The sequence below is a fragment of the Mus musculus genome, chromosome 6 (assembly GCF_000001635.26).
Source record: "Mus musculus strain C57BL/6J chromosome 6, GRCm38.p6 C57BL/6J".
NCBI classification, from domain to species: domain Eukaryota; kingdom Metazoa; phylum Chordata; class Mammalia; order Rodentia; family Muridae; genus Mus; species Mus musculus.
The window spans coordinates 93,772,550-93,786,175 of NC_000072.6; the positions used below are offsets into that span (position 1 = coordinate 93,772,550).

The following is a 13,626-nucleotide window of genomic DNA, read 5'->3' on the forward strand; positions in this document are numbered from 1 at the left end:
CTTGAACTTGTTCCAATAAACATGAACATGCAAACCTATATTTATTGAACAAAATCTGTAGCCATATGTAACAGAAAAATCACAGAGTACAAGGCTTTTAACTGTATACTACTTTGCAATATTAGCTTGCATTTTCCAAATATCACCATTTATGCATATGAAACAATTGTGCACTACAGGGTAAATTAATAATGCTTTGGTATCTCACAGGTAAATATGTTATTATACACACACACACACACATATATATGTATATATACACATATGTTATATATTATAATACATATTATAATGTATTACTTTATTATAATTATTCCACAACTAATACACAATTAATAGTAGTATTCATTCAAATGCTAGGATTGTATAATGAGCAACAAGGCAAGGCAAGCTATTTGCCTTTTAATAAGTTCACAACAGAAAGCAATCTTGACAGAACTTGGGACAGATTCTAGTGCTAAAGAGAATATACTTGCATTAAGCTTTCTTCTGCTTTGGAGAAATAATGAGAAACTCCAAATACTTGAAATAATCCTTTCTAACAGAGACTTGTATAGTCACAAGGAATGTCTGGAAGATGAAGATACAGCTCTAGCCTTCCAAAAATTACAGCTGCGTTTTAAGCTGTAAAGACACTCCTAACGTGTCATTGACCCTAAATTAAACAAGCAATACAATTATGAAAAAAGAGGTAAGAAATCTGGTTTCTTCCCTGAAGGCTTTTATAGCACAGGTTAAGATCTAGTCCATTAGTAAACGTGAAACATCAAACCATCTTTGGTTTCTATATTCCTGAAGAGTTTCTCTAGAGTCTTTTCCAAGTCTGACCTGCCTATATTCCCAACAGCCATCTTGGAATGTACACGTCTTTTGATGAATTGTTCTTCTAAAAGAATTCTATTTCATTCCCTCCTTTATTCTAAGCCACAGTGTGATTTCTAAAAATGGAACAAAGCACTCCAATGTTACAAACCCATTTGCCCTGTGAGCACTCTTTGGTAAATGTACAATAAGCTCTGCCCCCATCGTGCAGATCCTAACACCTCTTGGTCCTTACCATCATCTTCACATTCTTCCAGAGGCTTCTGCTGTTTGTTCAGGCACCGAGGGTCTAACCATGATGTTGTTTTCGTGTTGTGGCTGAAACCCAGAGACAACAACAAGACGTTTGTTTAAGAAGAAAGAATGACAACACAGTACAAAGACTTGCATATCTGCTCATGAAGCACAAAAGAGATGCATTCCAATAGTACAGGCAAAACACTAGAGGGCTGGAGGCTAGACCGACAGTGGCCTAGGATGAGTGTGAGAAGGAGGTTTTCCTTTCTAAGATATAATCAACGAGTTATTGAATGCTTAAAACATAATGCTGGCATTATTTCTGAATAATAGATACAAATGGCATGCTTTTCTAATACAGTCTACGCCTGTCTAGACTTATTCATCAGTCTTCACACTTGCCTAAGAATAACTTTTAATTACATTTAAATTCGCCTATAACGTCAATTTAGAATCCTGAAAGCCACAAATGAGGTGGCAACGTCACTCACTGTGTCACATTAAGCCCTTTCCTGACACTGTGGAGCCCCTTGATCATGCAGCACCTCAAAGATACTCATAGACATCACTCTGTAACATCAACCTTGAGGCATTTAATGAACTAACTAATTTACTTCTTTATCAACGTGTGGGCATGTTTGTGCCTTAGGACATTCGTGGAGATCTAAGAACACCTAACAGGAGTCAGTTCTCTTGTGTCATCATTAGGGTCCCATGTGTTGAACTCAAGTGTCAGATTTGGTGGTAAGTAAGCTCTCAGACTGGTAAGCTGTTGTGCTGTTTCCTAAAGCAGGCCTTAAAGAGGTCAAAGGCACCCCAAATAGAATCCAGGAAAGAGAAAGGGAAGGGAGGGGGGAAGGCGGAGAGGAGGGGAAAGGGGAGAGAAAAGAAACACACAGAGAGAAACAGGCATGCTGCCCAAATGATTCCTGAAGGGTACAGGCCAACCCTAGAGGTTTCGGCAGACTGTGACTGGGGCCTTTTGAGTACGGAAATACCCTAAGGGTCTTTTATCCTTTAGTTATGCTAGAAATGTCACAGGCAAAGTGGGAAGAAGTTGCCTTTGTGCTTCTCCAAGTGGATCAAGACACGGGGGTCAGAGTTCTGCTTGAGCCTGATTCACTGAACAACTAAGTGGGTGAGATGCGACCTCCAAGGTCAAGAGGTTTGGCCCAAAACTAGGAGTAAAAACAAGAACTGGGGAGCAGGGGGAAGAGACATTTGAAGTTTTGGCATGAATCCTTTTTATCCCAAGTTTACAGTTTGGGTTATCAATATAAGAGGAGGCATAAAGCTCCATCAGCCTTTTAGATTCAAATCTTACTAATTATTAAAGAGAAGATTATGCCTATTCAAATGAATTTTGCCATTTCACCATGTTAAACAACAACAGCAAAGGAAAAATACTACAGCGATTCTCATCATCACTTTACTCTATGGGGCTGTTTGCAACCATGAGAACCTCATTTCATATGTTAGTTTAATTCTCATAACAACCCTCTGGGGAAATTAATGAGTAGTAACATTATCACCCCCATTTTACAGAAGAGAAAAATGGGAATATAAAGGTGAAATCTGCCAAAGGACATGGCTGACACATGGCAGAAATAGAAATGAAAGCCATGGGGTTGTAGAGCTGACTCTGAGGTCTGAACGTCTATACAATGATGCAGCAACACTATACTGAACACTGCCGGGAGGCAAGAGAATGCACCTTTCAGAAACAAGTATTTGTCTTAGCTATATTTCGATGGCTATAATAAAATATGACAAAAGTAATATGGGGAGGAAAGGGATTATTTTATTATTTCATTGTACAGCTCTAAGTCCACCATCAAGGGAAGGCAGGTCTCGGGCTTAATGTAGTAACTGATGCAGAGGCCATGGTGGAGTGATGCCTACTGGCTTGCTCAGCCTTCTTAAATAACTAAGGATAAGCTGCCCAGGGCTAGCAACACCTCCATTGGCTGAACTCACCCATATCAGTCATTACTTAAGAAAATGCTCTTCAGCCGGGAATATTTTGTGGAGATATTTTCTCAGTTGAGTTTCTTTTTATCAAATATGTTTTGGTTTGTGTCAAGTTGACCAAAAGTACCCAAACAAACAAACAAACAAAAAAAAACCAAAAGGAAAAACAACCAAACCAAACCAAACCAAACCAACAAACAAAAAACAAACCCCAAAAGGCCAATTAACTCCTTTTGGACGCACAAACACATAACTTATATATCAATAATCTTCCATATTGATTCCCAATATCTCATATTAACATTAGTATCATAATACAGAATACTCCAACTTTTAAAAGTCCCAGTCTTTAAAAAATGAAATACTTTAAAAGTTCAGTCTCTTTAAAAATAACCAGTCATTTTCAGAACTCATGTTTGCTCTAAGATATCCAAAACCTCATTAAAATATCCAAACTATCTCAAATGTGAACTCCTATAAAATAAAAAGTAAGCACAGGGTCCCCAGTGAAGGAGCTAGGACCCAAGGAACTGAAGGGGTTTGCAGCCCCATGGGAGGAACATCAATATGAACTAACCAGTACCCACAGAGCTCCTTGGGACTAAACCACCAATCAAAGAAAACTGTGGGACTGGTGGCTCTAGCTGCATATGTAGCAGAGGATGGCCTAGTCGGTCATCAATGGAAGGAGAGGCCCTAGATCCTGTGAAGGTTTCATGCATCAGTATAGGGAATGCCAGGGACAGGAATGGGAGTGGGTGGGTTGGGGAGCAGGGGGAGAGGATAAGGGATTTTTGGAGGGGAAACTAGGAAAGGGGATAACATTTGAAATGTAAATAAAGAAAATATATCATTAAAAAAGTAAGTTACATACTTATTTTAAAAAGGCAGAGCTAGAGTCTAGTTACTATCAGATCAAAGAAAAGTCAAACTCTATCATAATAAATATATAAACTCAGTGATTGTCCAGTGTTTGGAACTCAAAATCCTTTGGGCTTCAGGGGACTTCAGCAGCTCCACCCCTCTGGCTCTGGCACACAGAACATACATAATACATCTTCCAGGCTCAGGCCGGCTCCTCTCTGCAGCTGCTTCTGTTTGGAGGTGGCTGCTCCATTGTACTGTGATCTCCAGAATGCTGGGATCTCCATCGGATCTGAGGTAGCAGCCTTACCAATGACCTCTCTCAGTCTTTGTTCAGGGCCTCTGACCATGCCACAGGATGCCAAGCCTCAATTTCTCTCCTTGATTTCTTAAATCCTGGGGCTTCTACTACAACTGAGGCTGCAACATCACCAGTGGCCTCTTCTGGATTATCACAGTGCCAAATTTCAGCTGCTGTCCATGACTACCTCACAACTTCAAAGCCAGCCATTACCCAGGAACTCGTATACATCACTCTGCTTAGCTGCCATCATGAGGTATAGTTTTGGCCTCCTCTGGTCCACAGTTTCTGTGTGGTGATCTTGAGGAAATATTTCTAGACATATGATCCTCTATGATGGTGCCTTCTTTTTAAACACAACTAATTTGTCAGCTCTAGCATCACTTATCCCAGTAAAGCAAAAGTTATACTTTGGGGGTGGCGGTCTCTTGTTAATTACAGCCAATTCTTAAGCCCTAGCTAACCAGGATCACAAATTTTATATTGAAATTATCAAAGGACCACAACAGAGTCTATACTGAACCCTTAAAACAACCCTCTTATACTTTACAAGTCAGGGCTTTCATTATCTCAAGAGACCTCAGCATTCATATCTTCTGAGCTCCCACAAGCCTACTGAGTACTCAATAGCTTTTCCAGCTCAATATTCTGAAGTCCTACCATAATCCTAAATAACAGTCAAGTCTGCCACAGTATCCCACTTCTGGTACCAATTTATGTCTTAAATTATCTTTCTGTTGCTGTGATAAAACACCATGAACAAAAACAATTTCATCTTACAGCTTGTAGTCTATCATCCAGGAAAGTCAGGGCAGAAACTCAAGGCAGGGACTGATACAGAAGTCATGGAGGAGTACTACATACTTCCAAATACGTCAACTTGACAAAACCTAACAGGTACAACCTTTAAGTTTGAAATGACTATAGATGGTCATGTCACTACAAGGAAGAATGCAGCTATATTCAATATACCTTTACCTAGATACCATCAATGGCAACACCTCTAGAAAGCAGTGTACTGGGTCAGCTAAGATATGTATCTATTCAGAGTACAGAAATTTGAAAATTTCTGTTTGCATCATTAAGATTGGGTCTATGTGTGTACTATTCTTCCTCTGTCCATATTTTATTTTTGTTTTGTTTTGAAGACAGGATCTCACAATGCAGGTTTGCCTCAAACTCGCCCTTGTCCTGAGAGCTGGGGCTTTGGGTATACACTACCATGTTCTTTAGACTATAGAATTTTCTTTTTCATTGCTTTGCTTGAAATGTCCTTGAGTTTTTGATGGTTTTTGTTTCTCAGTACTAGGGTTTGATCCTGTGCTGTAGGCATACACAGCAAGCCTTCACTTGTATCCTCATCAGAATAATGTTTCCACTTTTATTTTCTAAAATATTGTGTAGAAATGGTGCTCATTCTTCTATGACAGAATTCTATATGAAAACTTGGGAGCCCTAAGAGTTCTTTTTCAGAAGTTTAAAATTAAAAACTCATTTTCCTAATTGTTACAGGGCTCCTAAAGACACATGTTATACTAGATGAAATTCAGTCTGTGTCTCTTGAATCACTGGTCCATTTCATGGGACTTTTCATATGTCTCTGTGTGACCTTGGTCAATAATGGTGGGGATTCTATCTTTCCTTCTTTGTTTGGCTTATAAACACTCATCCGTTTTACTAAACCTTTGATGCCCGAAATATTCCATGCATTTTTTTCTAGGGTTCAATTACACTGATTGTTCTTCATTCTCCCTTCTGATCTGAGAGAGAGAGAGAGAGAGAGAGAGAGAGAGAGAGAGAGAGAGAGAGAGAGTGTGTGTGTGTGTGTGTTAAGGATGTTGTTAAGATTTATTTTATTTTACATGTATAAGTGTTTGGCTTCACATATACATGTGTACCACATGCACGCAGGCACCCGTGGAAGCCACAAGAGGACACCAGAGCCTCTGAAATTGGAGTAACAAATTTTGTGAGCCATCATGTGTGTGCTGGGAAAGGAATCAGGTCCTCTGAATGAGCAGCCAGGGTTCTTAGCTGCTAAGGCATCCCTTGCCTGGAGATTGACTTACTCTTCTTTCTCTAGGATCTTGAGATAAAGGCTTAGGAGTACAGCCTAAAGCCATCTCTTTTTCTAAATGCAGTTAATACTACACATATTTCTGTCATTCCCTGGCTTTTTACTCACTCTGAGATGTGATATTTTCATTTAATTTGATTTTTCTCTCAAGCTGAGCACTAAGGAGATTAAGGCAAGATAATAAGTTTGAGGTCAGGATGGCTACAAAGAAAGACTCAGTCACAAGAATTTACAAAACCAAACAATTTCTTTTGAGACTACTGTTTTAGATTATTGATTCTTCCTTTTGCAAGAAGTCTGATGATTATTTTTGAAAATTCCTTTTTTCCTTTATTAGATAATTCTATAATGTTTACTCTTTTATGATTAAATTTTTATGATATGCTTTTCCTATGCTTTTATGTTCAGCCAACCTCAACTGTTACATCTAAAATGAGGTTTAGAAAATCAATTTCATAGTTACTGATAATCACTAGCCATGTTCTGGCTTCCTGTCTCTTTTCCCAGATTTTCTGTGGGCCACTAGACTTGAGACCTCTTTTCTCTTTATCTGTACTACTTTTAATTGTTTATTTTGCTTTTGAAAAGGTTGCTTTGGGTATGTCTTAGTCAGGGTTACTATTGCTGTGATGAGACACCATGACCAAAGCAACTTGGGGAGAAAAGGGCTTACTTTGTTCACAGTTCCATGTAAGAGTTTATCATCAAAAGTAGTGAGGGTAGGAACCCAAGCAGGGTAGGAACCTGGAGGCAGGAGCTAGTAGAGGCCATGGAGGAGTGCTGCTTACTGGCTTGCTCCCATGGGTTACTTAGCCTGCTTTCTTATAAATCACAGGACCACCAGGCTGGTGTGAGAGACACCCACAGTGGATTGGGTTCCACCTCACCCATAAGTCACTAATTATGAAAATGGCCTACAGGCTTGCCTGCCTACAGCCTAATCTTATGGAGACATTTTCTCAACTGAGGCTTCCTCCTCTCTGATGACTCTAGCTTATGTCAAGTTGACACACAACTAGCTAATGTAAGATGTTACATGTAAATATTAAGATATATCATGTCACATTTGGAAGTACTTCATATGTATTTACATATCTCATCACATTTATATCTTCCTTCATATTACACAAACTGCAGGTGTTACTATCTATGCTTACCTACACTTAACATTTTTCCCTCTGATTTATAATTAGCTTACTGTTTCTTTTCTAAATTTGTATGAAAAGATGTTAAACTTTTTTACTCCAATCCTCTGAGTTAATTCAGAAAAATCAAGAGGTGAAGAGAAGTTTCTCATATTTACTTGTATTTTTGACTGTTCCTGCTCTGGTCCCCTTCTGCTCTAGCACTGTCTTCTGTAGTTGTTTAGTTTAGGGTAGGCTTGGTGTGGATACCTTTCCTAGCTTTTGTTCATCTAAAAGCACCTTCATCCTAAAGGTCCTTTCAGTCTATGTAGACACTGAGTTAGTTATTGCTCCTCTCTCAGGGCCCGAACGGCTTTGCCCTGCTTTCTAATCTGCCAGTTCTAAACCTTCGTGCGACCGTTTAATACAGTTGTTTGTGGTGACGCCCAAACATAAAATTATTCTGTTGTTACTTCATAACTATAATTTTTCTACTCTTAAGAATCATAGTGTAAATATCTGATACGTAGACTCTTAAAGGGGCTGCGACCCACAGGCTGAGAACCATTGTTCTGGCCTCGTTCACAGGGAAGTAAATCAGTCGTTATATTTGTATATTCCAAGATGTCATTTCTCCTCTGCAAAGGTTTTCTGTTTACGGATGATGGTTCAACTGAGAAATGTTGCCATGCACTCGTGTGTTTGGAACGCTTAGTGCCCAGTTGGTGGCTCTGTTTTGGGAGGTTGCAGAAGTTTTAGGATGTGGGGCCTTGTTGGAGAAAGTCCTAGGGGCCTGGGGAGTTCTGACAGCTTCGTGCCTAGCATCACTTCCAGTTAACTTTCTGTGTCTCTTATGTGAAAGGAATAAATGACCAGCTAGCTCCCTGCTCTGGCCACCTGCTGCCATGCCTTCCTGGTCACTATGGGTTCTCCCTCTGGAACTCTAACCAGAAATAAAGTCTTCCATAAGTTGCTTTTGGCTGTGGTACTTTATTACAGCAACAGAAAAGTAATGACTTGACATGCATTTTTTTAAATAAATTTATCCAATCCGAGCTCACCTAATTTCTTCAATCTGTAGTTTCTCCTCAATAAATTTGGGAAATTTGGACACATTGATTCTTTGGATTTTTTCTCCAGCCCACTTACTATCGTTTCCTAAGACTTTGGTCACCACTGTGGGATGTTTTGTTGTTGACCTGAAAGATCCTAAAAGTCTGCTCCATTACCTCTCTGCTAAGTGTTTGTGTGGTTCAGCTCAGGTAATCTCTGTTTTCCACATCTGGCCTCTGTCTTTTGTTTCACTCTGCTGTTGACAGTGCTGTCAGACCCAGCTACTGGGCTTTTAATTTGATGCACTTTTATTTAATGATCCAGGTTTTTTTTTTTAATATTTTCTATTGTTTGGCTGAACCTTTCCATTTTTGTCTGTGTTTCAAGTATGTTTATAATTGACTAGTGAAGTATTTTGTAATGGTTGTAAGTATGTATGTAGTCATTCATTCAGTTATGAAATAAGATCTCAGCCTGTTGCTCAGGCTGGCCCTAGATTCTCCATCCTTCTGCCTCAGTCTTGCCAGTGTTGAGACTCCAGGTGTGCACTCCCATGCCTAACTATAATGTGTGTTTGTAAAATCTTAGACAATGCTAACACCTCTGCAATCTTGATGTTGGAATCTGTTGACTTTTCTTTCGCTTACTTTGAGATCTTTCTGGCTCTTGCTACAAGAAATTTATCTTGTCTGTCAACTAACCAATCAATCATTATCTATTGTGGTACTGTGAATTAAAAGTAGGTCCTAACACATACTAGGCAAATGTCCTAACACGGAGCTATAACCCAAAGCCCTTATTATTTTGCAAGAGGGTATTAAATATGTTGCTAAGATGCCAGGCGTGGTGATGCACGCCTTTAATCCCAGCACTCCGGAGGCAGAGGCAGGCGGATTTCTGAGTTCGAGGCCAACCTGGTCTACAAAGTGAGTTCTAGGACAGCCAGGGCTATACAGAGAAACCCTGTCTCAAAAAACAAAAACAAACAATCAAAAAAAACCCAAAAAAAACAAAAACCAACAACAACCCCCACAAACAAATAAACAAACAAACAAAAAATGTCGCTAAGGAAGGCCTTTGAAATCTTGTTATTCCAGCCAAATAAATGGGTGGATTATAGGCTTTTGACAGCCCAGGTCCTGCTAAGAAGTGACTGTTTTATAAACTTGAATATTCAAAGTATTATATTACAAAACTATAGATGTCACTTAAACCTACTTTAACTGGCTTATCTTGTAACTGCTTCAGAGAAGAATAGTTGGTTGTCGGTGGGCCTTATGTCATTTTCAATGATACTAGATAGGGAAGGACATCCTTGTTATCCTGTCCCACCCCACCCCCCACCTCCCATTTGGGGAGGTTCATTCCAGCTACTTTCCAGGCTGCACCTGATACTGATGAAGCTGGAATGGAATAGAATCTCATTATTGTTGCAAAGTAGGGCCTCCACCTGTGGGCTCTACTACAGGACAATGATGGGAATCCTGACTCTCCTCTAAGCCTCTCTGGACAACACTCTAGAAGGCAAACAGTAGCTTGCTCCTCCCCGGGTAGAAGGGAAACCCACACTCTCCTCTAACAGTCCTACGGTATTTATACAGGGGAAGGACAGGTGGCACTGTTTCCATCTTTAAGGCAAGTCTTTCCAAGAGTACCCTGGCAGGCAGGTTTGGCTCCCATTAGACTACTAAGGGGTCATATCTAGGTTCCCTCTTGACCCTGGCTGATGGGGGAAAGGGGAAGAAACTGGCATGCTGTTCTTTCTGGGGTACAGGAGCTGCTCACCAAAAGCTGTCTGGCTTATATGATTCCCAGCCCTTCTCTAGTCATTGAGCTAGAGAAAGCAGGCTTGCATCAGGACCATCTGGCTGTCTCTCTGCTAGTGTTTCTAGAGAAAGCAGGCTTGCATCAGGACCATCTGGCTGTCTCTCTGCTAGTGTTTCTAGAGAAAGCAGGCTTGCATCAGGACCATCTGTCTATCTCTTTGCTAGTGTTTCTAGAGAAAGCAGGCTTGCATCAGGACCGTCTGGCTGTCTCTCTGCTAGTGTTTCTAGAGAAAGCAGGCTTGCATCAGGACCGTCTGTCTATCTCTCTGCTAGTGTTTCTAGAGAAAGCAGGCTTGCATCAGGACCGTCTGGCTGTCTCTCTGCTAGTGTTTCTAGAGAAAGCAGGCTTGCATCAGGACCATCTGTCTATCTCTCTGCTAGTGTTTCTAGAGAAAGCAGGCTTACATCAGGACCGTCTGGCTGTCTCTCTGCTAGTGTTTCTGGGTTGCCAGTTCCTTTTGCTCAAAGCCTGGGATAACTGAACTAAAAAGAAAGCTCCATATTCCTTTGCTGGCACGCTTGAGACAGCCTGCTCACTGGCTCCTCTCAGTCCTCCACGCCAGTTTGCTACACAATGCATGAGGTTTCTAGGTCTATGTTTTGTCTTTAGTGGTCATCTTTATAGTATTTTAGATTTTCTGCAAACTGCAAACAAAACCAATCTAGTATTTATATTTTTCTAAATCTAAAAAACACGCATTCATTAGATTCATATCTAATTTAACTTGCCATTCAATGCAAGATACTCTAAGTTCATTTCCGAATGAAAAGACCGCTGAAAGTTTAGGGGTGCGTGTGTGTGCGTGTGTGTATGTATGTATGTATGTATAAAATTTAGGTTAGCATATAAATTGCAAGTATGTATGAATGTTTATACATATAAGTGAACATGTATGTATGTATGTATGTATGTATGTATGTGCTAGGGATCAAATATAGCCTTCATATATACAAGGGAGGAGCTCTACCATTAAACTATATCTCTAACCTTAAATGAAGTATACAGCTAATACGCCACAATTTTTGAGATTAGAGCGATAAAGGCCAAAGCTATGTTAACTTACAAAGAGGACAGAGTATGTACTTCAGCCAACTGTAGTATGGGGCTGACTTTTCATACACTGTTAGAATATTGAACTTATTTTTCTAAAACTTATCAACTCAGTCCTTGGCAAAATTATTGGCAGATTCTTTTCCAGGAATGTCTATTTCACACATTATTTGGTACTGGGAACATCTCTATTATATATTCCTTTGTTTGGCATAATTCTAGTTAATGGACATAGTTTCAAAGGCAATTTGCTATGGAATCTCACTATGAATGTTTGAACTTAAATGTGGTATCCAGTTTTCTTTGAGCAATGTTGAAATTCATGCATGTGATGAATGTGGTAGGAACGGAAGCAGTGATGCTAAATGTTACCGATCCAGGCACGTTAAGCAGCACTCTCCCCAACCCTCAGGAAACGTGGGTACCATCCATCAAAACCTTTTACAGATAAGGGAGAGGGCCGAAGAAGCAAGGATCCCAGGTCACACAGCTGAGAAGTGGAGAACACAAAGCACTGACCACTGTGCCTTCTATGCTGCTGTGTTTAATAAGCATCCACTATTAACAAGAACCAGGCAGAGCCGTGGGTGTCTCTGCCCTCTGGCTGGAGAATACCAGAGCTCCCCCCATGCCTCGCAAACTTCTTCCCAGCTGGGTTTCAAAAGTGACTGTTCTGAGCCTCTAGCTTTCTTTCTCACGCCCACGTGCTTAGGAAAATTTAGGAAAATGAATAATTTTAATTTTTAATTGCCCTTTTTCTAATAACAAAATATATGACATCTATGAAATTTTAAAACTCACAGAAATGTATAGTACAGTTAGAACACAGAACCTTCACTTAGACGCATGAATGCATTTTAGAAAGTTGAAGTGCTTTAAATATTCTTTGGCAATGCTTCCTTTTGCTGATTCAATTAATAGGGCATTTATGTGAGGATAATACATCTATCTATATTTTGTTTATGTACTGGGAATACAATTAGAACATTATACTACTGCTCTAATAGAATAATTGACCACCCATCCATCTGTGATCTATAAAAAAATAGTACATGCTGTGGAAAGCAGAGTCTTGCTACACCACAGTGGCACAAAACACAAAGGGGAAAAAACATAGTCCACATCAGTCAAATTAAAAGCTCCTGGACTTTGAAAAGCAATGTAGAGTCACACTTGAGAAAAATCGCAATTACAATAAATTATGTCCAGAATGGATGAAGAAGCCTGAAAACTAAGGAGTAAGAAAACTAAAGACTTGTTAAGAAAAACATGCCAACAATTTATCATTTTAATGGCTAAATAGAATAGTTATTTATTATAATTATATAGCAAGATCCAGTTGTCTTACCCCTTCAAGAAATTATAGATCTTATGCTTCCTAAAACCTTTTCACACTGAATAATTAAGAATGATATGGATGAAAACTGTTTTTATGAGAAGCCTGTTTAATGTCGGAGAAGAATAATGTGGGCGTGGGATCAGTTTCCTCAGGCTTAACTGATATGCAGAGCAGGAACGGGAAGGGACAGAGAGAAGGGCATTTTCAGTAGAGAAAATGGTATACATTACTCTATGAAATAGACTTCTCCATTTTCAGTATAGGCCATCTCCCAGTTTTCAGGTAGAGGACCTAAATTATCCTCTGCAGAAAGAGGTAGGTACTGAGGGAACTTCTGAGAAGGGTCCGTGATGGGAGCAGCGAGGATGCTACTATTCACAGGCGGGAGCGTTGCTTCTTGGAGAGTGTGCTCGTCCTGGTCTCCAGAGTCGGCTGCGTCAGGCACAGGGAGAGAGAAAAACAAGTACAGAACTGTTCAACAACACAGCACAAGCCTGGGAAACACACACGAATACATCTGTGTTCTTTCCCCACACTCATTTGTGATCCTAGATTCTGTTAACAGATATTAATTATGCATAATAAAGCCCTGCGTTATGTCATCTCCGCACATGTGTATAATATGTTTGCATTATATTAACTCACTACCCTATTTTATACCCTCTCATCTTCTCTTCGCATGTAGCCTGCCTTCTATTTTACTCTTGCATCTTCTAGTGACCCATGAGTTTCTCATTGCGCTGCTTATAGAAACTTACGAATGCATTGCCAATGACAGTGTCATTGAAGAAAGTGCCTCTGTCTCCTCTAATCAACCAGTAATTATGTATAAATCATCATGGGGTGTGGGACTTTGTGAGCCACTTCCTCTTTCATAGCAGCCCACTGCCAAGCCCAATCTTACAGAGACCTTGAACATGTAATCAGGGATGCTGGGATGAAGGCTGCACCAGTGATGTCA

General features: G+C 39.9%; 1 protein-coding gene across 50 annotated transcripts in view; it reads right to left on the minus strand.

Annotated features, from left to right (window-relative positions):
* Positions 1-13,626, minus strand: part of Magi1 (membrane associated guanylate kinase, WW and PDZ domain containing 1) — a 608,477-nt gene that overhangs the window by 97,097 nt on the left and 497,754 nt on the right. For 49 of the 50 annotated variants that reach the window (XR_377424.3, NR_104594.1, XM_030255185.1 and 46 more), the window contains 2 exons: positions 12,896-13,097; positions 1,058-1,140 (listed from right to left, as the gene is read on the minus strand). Coding sequence is in view for 47 of the 50 variants with exons in the window: in XM_030255185.1 (XP_030111045.1) it covers positions 1,058-1,140; positions 12,896-13,097 (285 nt within the window). In the remaining 3 variants the exon portion in view is untranslated. The remainder of the gene's footprint in view (positions 1-1,057; positions 1,141-12,895; positions 13,098-13,626) is intronic. The other variant, XM_030255190.1, reaches the window with a different exon arrangement.